Source organism: Myotis myotis, unplaced genomic scaffold (assembly GCF_014108235.1).
Source record: "Myotis myotis isolate mMyoMyo1 unplaced genomic scaffold, mMyoMyo1.p scaffold_m19_p_12, whole genome shotgun sequence".
Classification (NCBI taxonomy): domain Eukaryota; kingdom Metazoa; phylum Chordata; class Mammalia; order Chiroptera; family Vespertilionidae; genus Myotis; species Myotis myotis.
Window position 1 is genome coordinate 8,606,194 of NW_023416316.1, and position 19,575 is coordinate 8,625,768.

Here is a 19,575-nt window from a genome sequence, read left to right on the forward strand (position 1 = left end):
GCCATCTCCGCCTCGGCATGACCAGCTAGGCCCTAGGGCAGCGGTTCTCAACCTGTGGGTCGCGACCCCTTTGCGGTTGAACGACCCTTTCACAGGGGTCGCCTAAGACCATCCTGCATATCAGATATTTACATTATGATGCATAACAGTAGCAACATGACAGTTATGAAGTAGCAACGAAAATAATTTTATGGTTGGGTCACAACATGAGGAACTGTATTTAAAGGGCCAGAAGGTTGAGAACCACTGCCCTAGGCCCAGACCAAAGGGGACGTGCAGTTAGCGGATCCTTGCCTGAGGGAAGCCACTGTGTGGCATGCTGCAGTGGAGCTGAGGCCTCCCTGGACTTGCCCAGGGTCTTAACTTCTGCTGTGTGACACCCCAGAACCCCCCCCCCGTCAGCACCCTGAGTGATGTGACCATGAGCCGGGCAAGGACTCTATAGACCTTGGGCAAGTCCCTGCCCCTGTTTGGCCTCCGGAAGGCCCTCTGCACCTGCCCCCCACAGAGCCACCCCACAGCTGTGACCTCCCTGAATTGTTGTCTCCATCACAGGGTGACCGGGGCATGATGGGACCCCCAGGAGCGCCTGGACCCAAGGGGTCAATGGTAAGGAGCAAATCTGCATCCCTCTGCCCGCTCCCGTCTCAGCCATGGCGGCAGCTCTGCTCTCTGCCTGCCTCTGCCTCCTCCAGACATTCAGGATGGTTTGCTCCTTCTCCCTCCGGGGACGGGGGGGGGGGGGGGGGCAGGGGGGGCGGGGGGCTGTGCTCTGTGTCCCTGGGCTGGGGCTGAGCTGGCTGAGGCGGGAGGGACTGAAGGAGGAAGAGACACCTTCCCCCGCCTAGTCCTTCCTTTTCTTCCCTCTGCGTAGGGTCATCCTGGAACGCCCGGTGGTGTTGGGACCCCCGGAGAGCCCGGACCCCCGGTAAGCAGAGCCCTCATGTTTCTGAGCTCAAACCCACTGTCGGGTGAGGGTGAGGCATCCAGGCCTCAGAGTCAGACAGACCTGGGTTCGCATCCCAGCTCCACCGCCCCCTGACTATCTTGCCAGGGCAGATCACGGAACTCGGAGCCTAAATTTTGCTCAACTGCAAAATAGAGAAAATACCTGTGGTCATGATAGTGTGATGGCACAGCTAAATGAAACCATGCGGCCGATGCTCATTCTTTCCACGGTGATGTTCATTCCATAGTGACGTCTATTACACGGGGCATCTTGGTTGTTAGCACCATTAGCTTTGTTCATTTACTCAGGAAATACTGTGAAATTTGTGCCTGGGGCCTGGCCAGGAGCTAGGATGCAGCCATTCACAAGGCAGAAAGCAGTCCCTGTCTGTCCTTTAGGAGCTTCTATTCTGGAGTGAGGGAGAAAGAGAACCCAATAAATAAGGAACTTCGGGGAAAGGATGGAAGAAATGGGAAACGCTGGGGACACATGGGCTGAGGATTAGAGCCGAGGATGCAGGGGTCCTGGGCTTCTTGCGATGACTGAGGGACCTGGGATCTTCCTGAGGATCCCAAGGCAGGGAGGGATGGGAGAGGCAGGAGGGCTGGGGGAGGGGGATGGTAGGAGCACCCAAATTCAGAAGCCCCTTCTACTCCTCGTGGGGTGATGTGGGGGTAGGGAGGGCTGGCTTTCACCTAGAACATGGACCGTCTGGTCCCTCTGCCTCTGCTGATGGAGGATGTGGAGACTGGCAAGGGCACCCACTTCAAGGCCAGGGCTCAGGGCTAGGGGTCCACTCTGGGAGATGGAGAGATGGGCTTCAGGCAGGTGGAAAGGGTGTGGGGGGAAGCGCCCAGCCCAGTCAGGACCCCCAAGCAGGGCAGGGGGATAATAACTTCAGGCTGCCCAGGTCCCTCCAAAGGCCGGATTGGGGGGCTCCCTAGGGTCTGATGAAGGAGGCCACGGGAGCCTTTGGAGATTGGAACACAAGGAAAGCGTGCACACACCAGATCTCTGCGCCAATTAGGGTAGCAAGGCCAGCACAGTTCCCAAACGTTTGCGTGCACTTACTGTGCGCGGAGCCTATGCCCAACTCTAGGGGTGCAAAATGGTAAGAAATAGCTCTGCTCTTAAGATTCCCACTGTCTAGTGGGGGTGCCAAGTATGATCGTTCCTCACTCATTAACAGATCTTTACTGAGCACCTGCTATGCGGCAGGCAGTGCTGGGTGTGAGAAACCTGGCCGCAAGTGACCATCATCCAAACGTGGGTGACAGGCAACAGTGGGTTCTGCCTGTCTCTCCCCCCTCCCCCCCCCCCCCCCGCCCCAGTCCTTTTGATGAGGCAGAAAGCTCTCAGAATGCAGAGCTGAGGTCAGAAGCCAGCACTCTGAGCACCCCCCCCCCCCCCCCCCGCCCCATGGCATGTTTCTTCCCGGTTCATGAGGAGGAGGAAAAGCCACATTTGGAGGGGCTGGTTGCAGGTGAAGGCACCCAGCTTGGAATCCAAGGGCCCAGCCACCCAACCAGAGGCTGCGTCCCATCTCCCTCCCCAGTGTTCACAGGACCTGAGCACCAGGGCCCAGGGAACACTCCTGGAAACAGAGTGATGCGACCCCATCAGCGTGGGAGGTGCCCAGGGTCAGAGACCAAGTACAAGGATGCTAGGGACCATGATCAAACCCTAGCTCTGGCACACCTGGACTGCGGCCTCCCTGCGCCTCAGTCTCCCCATCTGTCCAGTGGGAAGAAGAAAGCCTGGAAAGGAGTTGCTGGGACAAAATGGAAGGCCAATGGGAGGTGGGCCGGCAGTGGGGACATCCAGGGCAGCACATAGGAGGAAGGTGCTGACCTCCTGAGAATGCCTTACCCCCGTAGCCTAACTGACGTCCTCCCGCCCCATTTTCTCAGTGCTTCCATCTGTTCACTGGGTTGGCCCAGACTGAGTGAAATCAGATCCCAGGGTTGCCAGTGACCCTTCACTGCTGCAGCCTGGTGCTGCCCCTTGGATCTCGTGGGCCTCCTTCCGCCAGCCGGCTGCCCCTAGTGCCGCTGGGGAAGCCGGAGAGCACCGAGGTCAGGTCAGAAAGCCGACTGTAGAATCAGACACGTGTGAGTCAAATCCTGGGCCCCCACCTACTAGCTGTGTGCTTGTTGGCAACACCCACAGCTTCCCTGAGCCTCAGCTTCCGCATCTATAAGCCAGCATAACACTACCTTCATTACGAGATTGCTGTGAGGCAAATGATTTCGTTCATGACGTAATTGCTCAGCAACCTACCTGCATATACTAAGTGCTTATGAATGGTCTTAGTAATAATAATTACTACTTGTTAACTACACTAATTACCACAAGTATTAATAAGACTATTACTAGTACAGGGACATTTCTGGCAATATTGTTTGCATCTGATTGGCATTTCCCCACTTTTCCAAACACTTTAACACCCATGTTTTTCTGCAGTCCTTGAGGTCCGTCAAGATTATCCTCCCCATGGCGGGGGGTGGGGGGTGGGGGAGGGGGACAGTCAGGTCCTGAGAGCTTCAGTTTCTGGCCTTCTCCTTTAAGAGAGCTGGTAGCCGCTACCCTTTCCTGGGGACCAGCCAGGTCACCGTGCCTTCTCAGCAGCTCTAGGAGGCCGAGGCTCTTCTTATCTAAAATTTTAGTTGATGAAACTGAGGCCAAAGCGTTTAAGCCACTTGCCAAACTGACAGAATGAGTAAGTGGCAGAGCGGGATTTGAACCTCGGTCTCTGGTGGAGCAGCTGGCCCATGGAAGCACTTGGCTCTACTGCCGCTAAGTCAGGACTTGGCTCCTGGGATTTCCCAGGGACGCTTCGCGTGCCTTCTGCGGTCTGAGCTCCCTCCATAAAGTGGTCCCTTCTCACCAGTCCTCCTGGTCTCCACCATCCGCGAGTCAGACCTGCCTCTCTGTTGGGCCAAGCTGGCTTCACGCCCTGCTTGCTCTGCTGACCAGGGGTCGGGTTGGGACCCAGCAGCAGCCGGAGGGTGCGCACCCCTCGAGGCCATAGGGAGAGAGAGATGGGAGCTGTGGGAGTTTCTGCTGAGGCCACAGATGGAGCTGGGATCTCTGGTATTCGGAGGGGGCTGAGGCCGCCCCCTCTTCCTTGTGGAAGGAGCACGCCCAGTCTGCGACTGGCCGCTGAGCTGCTCTATCCCCTTACCCCCAATGTTTAGTTTATGAAACTGAGGCCAAAGAGTTTAAGTCACTTGTCAAAGCGACAGAATAAGTAAGTGGCAGAGCTGGGATTTGCAAGTAGCTCTGGAGGGGTCCTGGCCGGCCACTGGGAGCAGTTGCTGCCTGATGGGTATAGCTGGGGCCGGAACCCGGGAAGAGAAATTAGGCAGCGAGACCGCCTGCTCCCTCTCTTTGCCTCCTTTCTTTCCCTCCCGACCTTCTGTTCTCTTCAGTTGTTTGCGTATTCATCATTCCTTCAACAGATTTCTAAGTCCCTGCCATAGGCCTGTGCGGGGCCAGTGCTAGGAACAAAGCCAGCCCTGCTTTCTGTCCCTCGCCCTGTCTCTCCCGTGCGCCTCTTCTTGTCATTCCAACATTAAACCAAGATAATTGGCATCCTCCTCAGGCCAGCCTATGCCCTTCTCTTTGCACCTCTCCACCACCCCCTTATCTACCCAGCCCCCCCCTTCCCTGTGCAAGCCTCCATTCCCCTCCCTCACCTCCCTCACTCGGGGCTGTGGTCTGGTTCCCCCCCCCCCCCCCCCCACACACACACAGGGCTGTTTCCAGGCTTTCAGGGAGCTCTCCGGTGATAGTTGGTGTCAGAGTGCGGGACAGAACTTGGGTTGCCACATTCTCCTTGCTGATAGGGGGAGACAGAGGAAATAGGCCCTGGCTGGTGTGCTCAATGGTTAGAACATCAGCCCACGCATCAAAGGGTCAGGGTTTGATTCCTGGTCAAGGGCACATACCTCGGTTGCAGGTTTGCTCCCTGCCCCCTATCGGGGCCCGTAGGGGAGGCAACCCATCGATGTGTCTCTCTCCCTCCTTTCCACACTCTCTGAAAAGCAATGGAGAAAAGATCCTTGGGTGAGGATTAACAACAAAAAAAGAGGAAATGGGAATTTAAGGAGAGCCTTTTCTCAGAAGTGTCATGTAGCCTCTGCTTGCTGATTTTGAGAGAAAGAAGGAAATGGCTCGTGCAGGGAGGCCTCCCCGCAAAGGAGAGGAAGGGTTGAGGCCCAGGAACCAGGCGGAGTCCTGCTCAGGGTTGCAGCTTCTCCTCTGCTTCTCCCAGTGGGATAGGTTTTCCCCCGGGGCCACAGCCTTTAACGTGAAGGCTGCTGAGCTGGGCAGGGGGCCGCTCCCGAGGCCAAGCTGTGCCCCTTGCTGCTCGCCCTCAGTGCCGACTCACTCCCTGACAAAGGGCTTCTCCAAACTCTTCTCCCCACAGGGTCCTCCAGGATCTCGAGGCCCACCAGGCATGAGGGGAGCGAAGGGACGCCGGGTAAGTGAGGCCCAGCCCCCGGGAGCTGGCACTGGTCCCCTGCTGGGGAGACCACCTCCTATACTTTGCCCCCGCCCCGTGCTGAGGTCCTTGACTTTCCCAGCACCAGGCAGGGTTCCAGGCTCACTGTGGGACCCCGCCCATTTTCCAACCCATTTCTGAGCACCAGGCCTTGCCATCCAGTGGGCACAGATGGGCTCTGTGGTCCCAATGCTTTGTGCGTTCATTTGTTCGCACAAATGAACCCTGTGCCGGCCGCTGAGACCAGGACAGGCATGACACCTGCTTGCCTTTTGATTCAATCAAGTTGGTCAAACAGCCAGTTTAGGGTCATTGGCGTGTAGTTGGTGAAAGCATGGGGCAGCTTGGGAGCCTGGAGGAGGCACCTCACCTGGACAGGGTACCAGGGAAACTTCAGGGAGAGGGCGGTGCTTGAGCTGGTGCCAGATTCCAGGCCGAGGGAAAGCCCGCAGGCAAGAGAAGGGTGGCATGTTTAGGGATCCCCAACAGAGGGACAGGGGAAAAGGATGGGACCAAGAATTAGCAGGTTCCACACCAAGCGGGGCCTCAAACACCAGAGCTAGGCTTATGGGCTCTGCTCCAAGGGTAGTGGGGAGCCATAGAGAGTTTTAAGCAAGGGCTGGTCTGATCATGGTAGCAAGAGGTAATCTCTAGTACTTACTATGTGCCAGGCACCATCTTATCACATACATCAACTCATTTAATCTCAGTGCTACCCTATCAAGTAGGTGTTACTCTTAATTCCATTTTACAGACCAGGAAACTAAAGCACAGAGAGGTTAAGTCACTTGCCTCAGGGTGCAGAGCTAGAAAGTGGCAGAGCTGGGATTTGAACCCAGTGGATCTGGCTCTTTTGCACACTGAATGCAACCTGACTTTCAGTCATGCAGGGAGGGCTGATGGAGGGGTTTCCGGCACCCACTGGCGTCCAGGTGCCAGGCCGTGCAGCCTGTAAAAAGGAAACGAGATGGCGCAGGTAGTGCAGGCCTGCTAGCCAAGCACCATACCGGGGATCGGTGACGATTATGCTTCCCTTGGCTGAATTCCAAACGGTTTTAAATTTTCCCCTGAACCAGATGGCCTGAGCAGTCAGCCTAGGAAAGGGGAGATTGAGAGGCATTCCTCAGGCCGGCAGGGCCCCTCCCAGCAGCATGCCCTGGGTCTATGCAAGTGGACTGAGGCCCATGGACAGCCACCTGACCTGTGTACCTTGCCTCCTGGAGGCCACAGGAGCTGGAGGCTGAGCTACATTGGCCCAGGCCCTGCCCACTCCCTCGAGATGAAGGCTCAGGCCCCCTCAGCTCACTGAGCTCCCCGCCCCCACCCCCCTCCACCCGCCCTCGCCAGCACCCCTCCCAGCAGTGGCTGGAAGAATTCATCTCCAGTTTGAGGAAGCCCAGGCTCCCAGCCACATCAAAGTCTCTGGCTTGGAGGGGAGCTTCAGGAACTCCAGTCCCTTCCCCCGCTGGGTTTGGCAGGAATGCGAAACCTGTGGGATCTGACAAGATTCAAAGTCAAACCATTTAAATGTACATCTAAAGGTTTATATCATTCTAATGTAGGCAAAGCAGCACCTGTCTTATGTGTGACATAAAAGGATGACTCATTTATTTTATAATACCTAAGAGTTGCCCTAACCAGTTTGGCTCAGTGGATAGAGCGTCGGCCTGCAGACTGAAAGTCCCAGGTTCGATTCCGGTCAAGGGAATGTACCTTGGTTGTGGGCACATCCCCAGTAGGAGTTGTGCAGGAGGCACCTAAATCGATGTTTCTCTCTCATCGATGTTTCCAACTCTCTATCCCTCTCCCATCCTCTCTGTAAGAAATCAATAAAACATATTAAAAAATAAAATAAAATATAATACCTAAGAGCAAATATGAGGCACTTTTTAACAGTGAAATAGCAAATCCTGGCCTATTGTCTATTTCTAATCTGAAGTCTCATCTTTTCATAGGGGCCTGAAGCCTCTCTTCTGAGGAGCATTTTTATAAAAAATAGTTTATAAAGAACCCTGTGGGATCTGCCCCCTGTGTTCCCTGCCTAACAGGCCACTGTTGCCCACTGCACAGATGGGGTAGCTGAGGGGGTGGGGGACCTAGAGAGGCACCCACTGTGCTGCTAAAAGCTCAGTTCTGAGCAGCCCCCATCCCCGGCCCCTACGGCTCCCGGTTGGCTCTGTGACCTTAGCAAGGCCTTGCTGCTCCCGGGGCCTCAGTTTCCCCATATGCGCCGTGGAGAATGGACTTGGAGGTTTGCAAGGTCCTGCCGTTTCCCTGCCCACGTGCAGATGGGCCCTGCTGTCCACCCCAGTCCTCCACCCTCCTGCCCTGGGAAACATGACCGCTAAGGGATTGAGGCCAGAGGCAGGATGAGCCCCAGACCCTCTGTTCTTGGTAGAATTACTGATGGAGTTCAGGTCCACGGGCCCCAGTTGAAAGAGCAGAGGCTCTGGGGTCAGAAGGTTGGTATAGGGGCAAATCTCAGTCTTTCCATTTATCAGCTCTGGGACCTCAATCCCGTGTCTTAACCTCTCTAAGGCGTGGTGGGTGATGTTAGGAGGAAGTTGCAAGGAGCCAGAATTTGAACTCAAGTCAGCTGGTTGCCCACTGTTATTCTCCACTACCAGTCACTATTGTTGATCAGTGTGGGAGTGAGCTCCCCATCACAGGGGTGTGCAGGTCTGGCCTACAGGAGCCTGCCAGGAAGCTGTGTGCTGGGGCAGGGTGCTAGGAGAAGACAATGGCAGACTCCACTCGCCCTCCACACATCCACCTTGAGGGAGTTGGGAGGCTCCTGAGACTCAGGTGCTGACACTGGGCTCTGCTCTTGTGAGTGGGGCTTAGAGGTCAGCAGACCTGAATCCTGACTTCCCCTCTGTGAGCCTCCACTTTTCCCTCTGTGAAATGGGTCAGCAGCAGAACCAACCGTGGGGATTACATCCCTTCATCAGTGCCTCACACGGGTCAGCTCCTGGCAGGCAGTAGTGTGTAGCATGTGCTTGGCACTTATTCACTCCCCCTCTATCATCCATCCCTTTTTCACAAGAGCTGCGATTGGCCAGGTTTTCTAACCCAGGCAGGGGCTCCTCCCCACCCAGCCCCAGCTGTGACTTCAAACATCTTCCTGGGAAGTGGCTCCCAGAGAACGGACATGTGGCTTCGATAGAAACCCGGGCCTGCCTCCAGTGGGGTGGGTCAGTCATGCTCATTTGGGGAAGGAGGGTCAGGAGTGGGGGACCTGTAGGACGCAGGACAAGCTGCAGAGTGGCCAGAGCAAGGGTGTGGGTGTGAGGTGGCCCTGGCTCCTTGCCCTGCACAGTGGAGCGGGGGAGAAAGGGAGGCTGGGGCCCGTTGCCTCCTTCTCCCTCCAGACAGGAAGCTTGGTCCTCTTTCTCCCGAGCCAGCCTAGCTCTGGAGCTCTCTGGTGCTCCCAGGAGATAGCAGAGTCCCCTGGGGAACTGGGGTTTTGGACGGTGTCTTCTCTAACACCCTGCCCCAGTGCAGAGCCTTCCCGGCAGGCTCTTCGAGGCCCTGACTTGCACACCTGCTGTGATGGGGGCTCACTCTCACACTGATACACAGTGACAGATAGTGGGGGGGGGGGGGGGGGAAGGTGGGCAACTGGCTGGCTTGGGTTCAACTTCTAGCTCTCCCGCTTCCCAGCTGTGTGACCAAGGCTGTTTCCTTACTCGTAAAAGGAAGACAACAGCTCTCACTATTATGGCTGCAGCTGCTCATGTTGTTACTATGATTACAGATCACATAACCTTTCTCCCAGAAAGGCTTCCATTCCTAGGATAAGCAGGCTGCTGTGTGATTCCGGCCCAGCCCTCGGCACTTCTGGGCCCCTGCCCCACGCCCAGAGCTCTCCCTTTCCAGGGAGGTTTATGCCTCAACGAGAGACGGAGGCCGGCGGCCAGAAAGTATCTCTCAGAAAGGTCCAGACGCCCACCCTTCTGCCCAGCCTCTGTCCTGGCTTCCATGACCCAGGATGCCCACCCCATCTCCACTAGAGCCTTCTCCACGAGTCAGGTTATCACATGGTCTGGCTGTGTCCACCTGACGCTGAGGCCCAGAGAGGGGAAGGGGCTTTCCTGGGGTTGCACAGCAAGCTGGCAGCAAAACCAGAACTGGCACCTCACACCCTGTCACCAAGCGTTGTCTTGAACCTGTGAAAACTCTCAGCCGGTTCTGCACAGCAGGATATAAGCTTCCTATTCTGAAGAAGGGGCTGTATGCAGATTCACTGAGCCATGCCTCTGTGCCCTGACCCTGGGGAGCCTGCAGCCTCCTCTGACAGACCAGGTTTTATTGAGCATTTACTATACAGGCCGGCTGCTGAGCTGCCTGTGGCATTACTCCTGCCTTACTGCAAAGATTTCTCATCCCCGTTTCTGAGCTGAGATAACCGAGGCTGAGCGAGGAGCAGCCTTTTGTCTCTAAGACAGCATTTCCTGAGCACCACGGTGTGTAGCACTGGACCCCACTGGGCTCTAAGCTTGGAGACGCTGGGAACAAAGGCTCCCAGCCAAACCACCCAGCTGCAACCCCCCACCACCCCATGACCTCCCATTCCAGCTCATTTGGCCCGTGAGACACTATCTAAGGCTGTGGTGTGGAGCTGAAGCATCCGGAACCCCGGGCAGCTGATAAGAGGAAGCGTCACTTTTTCCAGCTCAGTTAGTAATTGAAAATTTCCCTGTTCCATTTTTAAGTAATTTCTTCTTCAGTTTTCTCATCCCTCACCCTCCCTCCACCCAGACACTTGCCCAGCCCTGTTTTGTGGCCGGTCCCCAAGCTCCCAGGCTGGTTGGACCAGCCTTCTTCATAGGGTCCTCTGTGTCTCCTCAACACGGCTTCTGACCCCTGCAGAACCGACACCACAGTTTCTCCATGGGGCCTTTTCCAGGGGACCCCCTCCCATCTGTGTCCCAGCCCACGGAGGGGGAATACGGGCAGTGGGTGGCATCCTGAAGGGATATCAGTTGCTAATGTGCTAAGGGACTTTAGACAAATCACTTCCCTTGGCCTCAGTGTTTCCATCTGTGCAGCGGGTGCAAGGGGGAATTTTGCCAGCTCTCATAAAACCAAGAATTTTGTCTCAAGGCTCAGACCTGAGCCCAGAACTCCAGGGAACAGCCGCCTGCCCCTGTCCTGCTCATGCCCTTCCTCCTGTGAGCTAGGCCAGAGTAGCTTGTACTTCGGCTGGGGAGGGAGCTGCCAGGTCCTTCTCGGTCCGTTTCCCCAAGGACTGTGGTTCATATACCTGTTTATGCCCAAGTGCACTCTGGGAAAAGCATGAGACAGCAGAGTCTGAAGACCTGTCTGTGGAGACTTGGCCATGTGTTTCTTGGCTCTGGCCCTCAGTCTCCACGTCTGTGAAATGGGTTGGCTGGCTGACGGCCCAAGGTCTCCTTAAAGGTTTAAATGTACCACCAAGCCCATTCTGGAATGGCAAGGCCTCTAGCTGAGTTCACCCAGGTGAGCCCTCCGCAGAGCCCTCTCTGCAGGCACACTGCCCAGGGGTCACCCACCTCAGGGTGGGAGTGAGCGGGAAATGGGAGGAGGAGGGCACCTAAGGTCCCAGCAGTGAAAAGCCCAGGGCTCTAGGCAGCCCCACCCTCCTGGTTCCCAGCCCGAGGGAGACCCCTGCTGTCCACTGTGCTAGTCCCTTTTCCCTATTCCAGGGCCCCCGAGGACCAGATGGACCAGCTGGGGAGCAGGGGTCCCGGGGTGTGAAGGTACGGACCCCCGTGGCCTTCCCTTCCTCTCACCTCCCCAGATGGGTCAGGAATCCAGGAACCTGAGCTCACACCCTCCTCAGCACCAGACCCCTTGGGGACAGCCAGGGGTCCCTGAGCGGCTGTGGGGTCGTTCCTGAGAGCTACCCGGCCTCTTCCCCAACCCCCGTCTCCCCAGCGCTGGCACGGGTCAGGGAAAGGGAGAAGGAGCTTTGAGGCTGAGAGTGAGTGAGAGAGAAAGCATGTGAATGAGAGAGAGTGCAGAGTGTGTGAGGGAGGAGGAGGCACGCGTGGCCTCTGGCCCCTTCCCTAGGACCCCAAGCCCCTCCAGGGCCCCTGAGAGCCCAGGATGCTTCTGTTCCCTTCAGAAGCACCCACGGCAAGCCAATCCCCTTCGTGTCCCCACCTGCACCCTGGGAGGGGTGTGGATCCCAGGGGAGGGAATGCGGGTTCCTCCTCTGGGAAGGGCCTCCCAGTGCCCTCTCCACCTCCGAGTGCTTTGCTTCCCGCAGGGCCCCCCAGGACCGCAGGGCAGACTGGGCCAGCCTGGGCAGCAGGTACGTCAGGCTGCGGCTGCCAACCCCTCCCCGCTCCCTGCTTTGTGACACGTGCCTCTAATGAACCCAAATGTGCTTCCAGGGTGCAGCTGGTGAGCGAGGGCACCTGGGCGCACGAGGCTTTCCTGTAAGTATCACCAGTTCTTGAAACTTCATGGGCTGTGTGGGAGGATGGCAGCCCCTTTAGCCAAGTTCCCATCCTGCTGCACAAGCTCCAAAGGTTCTAGGTGGCCACTCCCTGCCCTGGAGACCCTGCAGCCTGCCTCTCCCTGGGGCTCAGTGTCCCCATCTGTCACCCAGCAGAGAGCGGGGGTAGGACCCTCATAAGCTGTGATGGCTTGACTGAGGCCAAGGGGACAGGCAGGGTGGAGAAGGCCACGAGGGATGAAAGTCACCTTTGCTTGTCTCTGCAGGGCATCCCCGGCCCCTCGGGCCCACCTGGTACCAAGGGCCTCCCAGGAGAACCAGTAAGTGCCCTTCTCTCCCCAATCTGCATCTTTGCCCAGGCAGATGGCATGGCCCAGGGGGTCCCGCTGGAGAGAAGTCGGAGAGGGACAGTGCTGGGCTGACGGGGCAGCCTCGGTTGGTGGAGAGAGCACTGGCTGGGGAGCTCAGGGGCTCTGGGTGGGGTCTAAGCCTCCGTTTTCTTGCTAGTTACATGGGAATCATGGCTCCTCATGCCTTTGCCATCCTGTCGTAAAGATGACAGGAGAAAATGTGTGTAGAGTGCTTAGCACAGTGAAAAGCCAAAGAAGGGCAAAAGGGCAGGAGGGGGGCGGGGGGGCGTGAGGTTAAACTAACAAGCTGCCTGGGAACTGCAGAGCCCAGTGCGGCTGGAGGGGGAGAGCCAAGACACGGTGGGGACAGCCGAGTATCGGCCCCGCGAGGAGGCTGTGCAGCGGTGCTGCCGGGATGGAGAGGAGAGGACAGAGCCTCCAGGGGCTCAGGAGGAAGAGTCCCCCCTGGGGCAGGGGGAGCACAGGTGGCTCCTGCCCCCAGGCCACACCGCAACCCCACATCCCGAGGGCCAAGCAGATGCCCTTTTGAACAGTGAATTGGCCAGGGCCTGGGTGGGGGTTTCCAGAAGTGGATCTGAGGTGGAAGGGCATCCAGACAGAGGGAACAGAGTGAGCGAGGCCCCAGAGCAGGAAGGTTTCTGAGCAGGGAGGGCCCCCTGGGCTTTAGACGGGTGAACAGGGGTGTGCAGATGGATGGGAGGGGGTGGACCCTCAGTGTGGTCCGTGGTGGGGCTGCAAGAGTCGCAAGTTTTGTGGGTGCTCGCCCTCACCCACTCCTCCAGACTGCGTTATCAAGCCTCCGATCCCAAAGAGGCCCAGGCTGACTTCTCCCAACTGTCTGTGTGTCTGTCTATCTGTCTTCTAGGGCCCTCAGGGACCCCAAGGACCACTTGGCCCTCCAGGAGAGATGGGACCCAAGGTGAGTGCTGAGGGACCCTTTTTGTCCCGTGATGCTGCTAAGGAGGTGTCAGCCCCTCCCAGCCGACCTCCTGAGGGGTCGCTGCAGAGACTGAAGGGTAGGGCCCTGGCAGAGGGTAGGTGCCCTCAAATGGCATAGGGTGCGGAGCTGGACTCCCAGGGGCAGTGGGTGGGATGCAGGGCGCCAAGACCCTCGGGGGGTGGGGGGTGGCAGTGCCTCTTTTTGGCACCAGGGAAAGCAGCAGTGCCCCGCCCCCACCCTGCTGGACCGAGACCCAGCTTAGGTTTGACTGCAGAACCAGCCTTCTTAAGGTCACGCAGCAGGAGCTCAGAAGGAGCCTCAGACACCCCTGCCTTATCCAGAGGAGAAGACTGAGCCCCAGGGTTTACGCGAGGGCTGCAGCCATGCCAGTGGCGATAACTCAGGGCCACTTCCCGCCCTTGTCCTCCTGGCCGGCTGCAGAGAGAAGGGCTGGAATCACTCAGCCCTAGCACAGCAGTTGCTGGCTTCCTCCCCTGGCCTTATGTGAATCATGAAATGTTCCTCCTCGTGCTTGCCAAGGGGCTCCTAATGTGGTAAACCACACTCTTGGAGAGGGAGAGGGCTCGGCGTCCTCTGGGCAGCCCCAGCTCAGCGGCCTGAGCCCAATCACCTCCATTCCCCTAGTCCCAGCTCCGAGCTCCCAGACCCCTCTGTCTCTCCCGCTGTGTGACGTTGGGCACGGCCCTCGCCCTCTCTGAGCCTCCTTCAGCATCGCCTCCCTTACAACCAGAGGGGGGCCTGGCATTTCCTCTAGAAGGGACCAATGGCATTTTCTTGCAGGGGCCGCCGGGGGCAGTGGGAGAACCGGGCCTTCCTGGGGAAGCCGGGATGAAGGTGAGGAGGAATGAAAGAGCAAAATGACTAGTTGAAACCCCACCGAAGAGAAACGGGCCTTCCTTGTGCCCAGGAGAGTGGCTTCTCCGTGCATCTGGCTGGGGATGGGGCCTGGCCGTGGCACAGCAGAGGGCCCAGCCAACCCAGAGCCCCGCCCTGCAAAGTTTTCTCTGGCACCTGCCCCCACCCCCACGGTGGGGCGGGGCGGCCCTACCTCCTGGCTCCCGATAGCATCTGCATTTCAGCTCTGATGCCCCTCATCACCTGCTGGGGAATTAGCGCCCGGGGTACCTAGGCTCCGGGAGAGCTGCCTTCTGCTCCATTGTTGGAAGAGGACGCTGCCCTTCAGCAGGCCCCCAGCTGATAAGCATGCGATGCTGGTGGCCTGAGGGCATTGTGGAGGCAGGGCCTGGGGGAGTCCTCCAGAGGCTGTGGGACCGCCATCTGTGCTTGCATCTCCCAGCCATTCAGAGGGAGTCGGACCAGGCCTGGGACTGTCAGTCTCAGCTCGAACAACGCAGAAAACCACCCCGTCGATAAAACAGATAGATGTGGGGGCGTTTGGGTAGGGCTGAGGGCTCAGAGCTGGCTTCCTCCTGTGCCCCAGACACCAGCAGGGAGAGAGTGACAGGCAGGGAGCTTGTAAATCACCGCAGGAGAGAGACCCTTTTGGGGTCCCTTGGAGGGGGTGACATTGACTCTGGCTTATTTAGGGCCTCTTCCTTGTTGGGTTGCCCTTCAAGGCTCTCGGGGAGAGTCAACGCGGTGGCCAGCCAGAGTTGCCATCTCCGAGCTGTTACTCCCTGGAGCCAGACCACCTGAGCTGCTCCTTATTAGCCATGAACGCGGGCTGGTTACGTCACCCCGGGCCCCTCCGCGTCTTCCCTTACAAAAAGGAGATGCCGATCCTGGTAGCTGTCATGCGAATTCAATGTGTGAAATAAAAATGTACAGCTGACCCTTGAGCCACGCAGGTTGGAACTGCGCATGTTCGTTTACAGGAGGACTTTTTCGATGGACGGTGCCGGTGAAACCTGTGTTGTCCAAGGGTCAGATCCGAGGTTAGGGACCTGCATATGCCAGGCGACTCTAGTCCCATGCAGATCTTCCACTGTGCCCTTGACCCGAGCCTTGTTAAAGGGCCCATTGCACTTGGAACACGCTACAGAAGTGTGAGCCGTGATGATGGGGGTGGTGGCCAGGGCTTGCTGCCACAGGGGCTCTGGTTGGCGTTTGTCAGTTTCGTGTTGGTTCTTGGGAGTAAGGAGCTCCACCCCCAGTCAGAGCTAGTGAGGGCTGGGGCTGGCCCTACCCAGCCACATGGAGTTGTGTTTGGTTTCTCCTAGGGTGACCTTGGGCCTCTGGGCACCCCTGGGGAGCAAGGCCTCATTGGGCAGCGGGTAAGTTGCAGCAAATTGGGGTGAGGGAGGGCTTTGCTCAGCCTCCCTGAGTCTGTTTCCTCACTTGCAGAAATAGATCATGAGTCTCTACAGCCTCCGTCAGTCTGTCTTGGTGGGGCAGTGTTTCCGCAGTGTAGAGGTGGGCTTCTAAGAAAAGCATTCTGTGGTCAGCACGTTTGGGACACACTGCAGGCTCGGTGTTCCCCCTTACATATTAGCGGTAGCATTTTCAAGGCTCTGAGAAGGCCTGCAACCAAGAAATCGGTTTCTTTTGGGTTAATCCGGATCTGGGTATCATTCCCAGACTTGCTGGCAAGAAAGCCTGAGGGCTGGCCTCACTTTCCTCATCTGAGAAATGGGATTCCACCAAGGAGTTCCGTGAGGACTCACTCCAATTCCAGGAATAGCATCTCCAACCATTACCATTTGTGGGTGCTCGTCATTTTCACATGAGAAAACAGACTCCTTTGAGGGCTGAGTAGTTTGCTTGTGGTCAATGATTGGGAAGCCCAGTGGGGCCATTGAGGTCTGCCTGACGTCAAGGCCTTTCTCCGCCACTAGGCCGCACTGCCTCCCGGTCTAGCCAACCAACCAGGATGGCTCTGTGACCAGCAGTTTCTAACTCGAGACCTCCGGCAGCCTCCACGCCAGCCTACTCTGCAGATGGCAGGCTGTGCTTGGGCATCTGCTCTCCTTTCTTGAAACTGAGTGGGCGCTTCAACCCCCCTGTCAGTCACAGAGTCAGCCCCCCACTGTGTGTGCGCCAGGCCCCACTGCCCGGAGATCGGGGGTTGGGGGTCCTGCTCCAAGGAGGAGGAGGAAGGGAAAGCACAGGGGGCGCCTCCCCAGTAATGTCTCCTCGTCTTTTCCCACCACGCTTTCCAGGGAGAGCCGGGCCTCGAAGGTGACAGTGGTCCTGCAGGGCCGGACGGGCTGAAGGTAAGTGTCCTCGGTGCAGGGTCTGGGGAGGAGGGGGTGTCCTGGAACTGCCCCTCCCTGTCCCCCCCCCGCCCTCCCATCCAGTCCCTAAGTTTTCTCCCAGAAACACCATGTCCTCCTGAAGCCCCGAGAGCAGACCTCAGGCTGTTCCCATCGAGAGTGGGTGAGGGTGAGCCCTGCCCACTGTCCCCACCCTGCTCAGGTGGGTTTGAGGACCATCCCCACCCTCCACTCCTCCCCACTTCCCTTCTCTTGGCTAAGGGTGGTACCTGACCACCAGCAGCTCTGATATCGATTATCTTCCAAACATCCCAAAGGATCAGGGAAAACGTCATCACCACCCATGACCTATAACAGTGATGGCGAACCTATGACACGCATGTCAGAGGTGACACGCAAACTCATTTTTTTGGTTGATTTTTCTTTGTTAAATGGCATTTAAATATATAAAATAAATGTCAAAAATATAAGTCTTTGTTTTACTATGGTTGCAAATATCAAAAATTTTCTATATGTGACACGGCCCCAGAGTTAAGTTAGGGTTTTTCAAAATGCTGGCACACCGAGCTCAAAAGGTTCGCCATCACTGACCTATAAGCACCACCTATGGAGGACTAGTCACGCATGTACCAGGTACTCTGCTGAGTCCTTTACATGGATCACCTTGATCAACACTATGGGCTAAGTCCTGTATTTAGATAAACAGAGATGAAGAGAGACTCAGAGGGCTTAGCCAACTTACCCAAGCACACACAGCGGATGACTAGCACAGCCAAGACCCAAGCCTCGGCTTGCTCTCTGCACCGTGTGCCCACCCTAAAGGGGAAGAGACTGGGGCTCAGAGGGAGGTAGAGGTGCATTCGTCCAGTGTCTATTGCTGTGAGTGGAGGATCCAAAATTCAAACCCGGGGCTCATGAGCCTCAAAGCCTGAGGGCCTAACGCAGACCTGCCACATCATCTGTCAGCCGCAGGTGCTAGAACCTTAGGAGATGCTGGTGCTGCTCTCCGGTACCAGCCCTACCTCCCGCTCAGGCCTGTCTCTGGCCTCCATCCCTGACCCAAGAGTGGGCTTTCCCCGGTGCTGACCAGACCCCTACCCCCAGCCCAGGCTCGCACATGCCATATCCCGGGCTTCCCTCTGTCATCCATTTATTCTCCATGTGAGCACCCCTCTTCTCTGGGCCTGAATTACCCCCCACACACACACACCTCCACCCCCATTCCCTGCCCCCGCAGTTGCTCTGGTCCAGAGCTTCCCCCTCTCCCGGGATGCCTCCCGGACAGGCCCCTGCTGGCTTCCATCTACCTGCCCTATATTTATCTTGCAAGAGCAAGAGCGCCCCCTGTCTGCCTCTCCCAACCCGGCTGCACCGAGGATGTAAACCGGAGCATCCGACAGCCCCTCCACGCCCTGTTCCCTGTCAGTGATGTTGAAGAACATTCTGGCTAAAATGCTTTGTGTACCCACCGTGTGCTTGCACCACCTGCCTTAGGAGCTTTACTGAGTGAACACATGTAATCCCCCCAGCAGCCCTGTGGGCCAGATCCCTTAGCATCCCCAGGGCACAGGCGAGAAAACAGGCAGGACGCGGAGGCTTGCCGGGTTCTGGGCAGCCACCTTCCGCTCCTTGGAATCGTGGCTGAGGTGGGATGGGAGGGGGTCCCAGGTCTGGTGCCTCACACAGTCCTTCCAGCACCTGCCGTGGCTCCGCAGCCCGGGCTGCTTCCTCTGTCACCCCCTCCAGGGCCAGTCCTCCCCAGTCCCTGGGCCAGAGGAGTCACACCCACATGCAGTGTCTTCCCGGGTCCCCGCCTGTATCCCAGGAGAGAAGCCGTTTTCTCTATGGCGTTTGTTTGTTGACAATCACCTTCCCGGTGAAAACAACCCTTGGGAGGTGCACACACTTCACAGAGAACAGAGAGCTGACAGCCAGCCCGTCGATGGTGCTGAGGACGGTGGCGGCGACTCTTAGTCACAGCGAGCCTTTACCCAGCACGTGCTTAGTTTACAAACCAGGGGGCTTGCCCAGGGTCACACAGCTGGTGAGAAGTGGCAGCGAGATTGGAATGTGGGCAGCGTAACCCCAGAGGTGAGGGAGGTATTGTCCCCCGAGCACTGAACCTTGGCACCAGAAGGAGCCAGTGCCCTGGCGCTGACTTGCGTGTGGTGTTGGGAAGTCTCTGCCTCTCTCTCTGGGCCTCAATGTCCTCATCTGTAAGTGGAGAGAGTTGACTAGGCAACTTGCAAGCCTCTTCGGTGCATTGGCAGATGTCCTAGGACTTTGGGATTCTCAGCACCCCAGAGCCCATTCTGCATAGGATCCACAAGGACTCCCCCCGCTCCGCCCGCCCAGCTGTGTGGGAGCCCAGATGTGGGGGTGTGGGAGCTCTCTGGAGCCAGAGCCCCTGCAGGGCCTGGGCCAAGGCCCTTGGCTGAAAAGCCGCTCAGCCACCTGAGCAGGCTGCCTGCCTCTCAGAGCCGGGAGAGCGGGTGGCCAGGGACCACAGGCCAGAAGGGGAATCCTGGAGCCAGGGGCGTCTGCAAGAGTGTCATCAGGCCACCCCTGTCTCCACGCCAGGCCCTGCTTGGGATCTGAGAATCTCGATAGGAAGGAGCCTCAGACAGCAACCTGCCTCTCTTTCCTGGAGCCCAGGTCTGCTCCGCGCTGGCCCACACGATAGCTTAGAGTCTCTCTCCCTCATCTGTGTCATCTCTGGATCCCTCTCCACTGGGAAGTCCTCCCTGGCTGAGCTAGAAACTGCCCCAGCAACCCCCCACACCAGCCCCCTGCACCCAGAGCCCCAGCCCCAGCAGGAGGGGCCTGCAGTGCGTGCTCTCAGCGACCCTGTTCCCAGGCTCCGGCTTCACGCCCTCTGCACCCGCTCTTTCTCCGGGACGCACACCAGTTTATCCGAGTCCCTCGTAAAGTGTGGCGCCAGGAAACAAAACTGGCAAAGACACTGCTTCTCTAAGCCTGCTCCCCACCCACCCTTCCTACACCCATGACGTCATACCCTCTCCCTATGGTCTCTCTGATAGTCACAGTGAGCCACCTTCAGACCGGCCACAGGTCCCACCGGGCCTGCCAGCCCCAATGGAGGCAGCGTTCTGCGGCCACTGCCTAGGCTGCACCCCCCGCACCTACTCTGCCCATGGGGCCAAGGGCA

At 57.7% G+C, this 19,575-nt stretch overlaps 1 protein-coding gene across 1 annotated transcript in view; it reads left to right on the forward strand.

Annotated features, from left to right (window-relative positions):
• Positions 1-19,575, forward strand: part of COL27A1 (collagen type XXVII alpha 1 chain) — a 127,685-nt gene that overhangs the window by 81,368 nt on the left and 26,742 nt on the right. Inside the window, exons 26-36 of the mRNA XM_036329781.1 lie at positions 556-609; positions 875-928; positions 5,382-5,435; positions 11,144-11,197; positions 11,710-11,754; positions 11,837-11,881; positions 12,168-12,221; positions 13,138-13,191; positions 14,014-14,067; positions 15,414-15,467; positions 16,353-16,406. Of these exons, the coding sequence (XP_036185674.1) occupies positions 556-609; positions 875-928; positions 5,382-5,435; positions 11,144-11,197; positions 11,710-11,754; positions 11,837-11,881; positions 12,168-12,221; positions 13,138-13,191; positions 14,014-14,067; positions 15,414-15,467; positions 16,353-16,406 (576 nt within the window). The remainder of the gene's footprint in view (positions 1-555; positions 610-874; positions 929-5,381; positions 5,436-11,143; positions 11,198-11,709; positions 11,755-11,836; positions 11,882-12,167; positions 12,222-13,137; positions 13,192-14,013; positions 14,068-15,413; positions 15,468-16,352; positions 16,407-19,575) is intronic.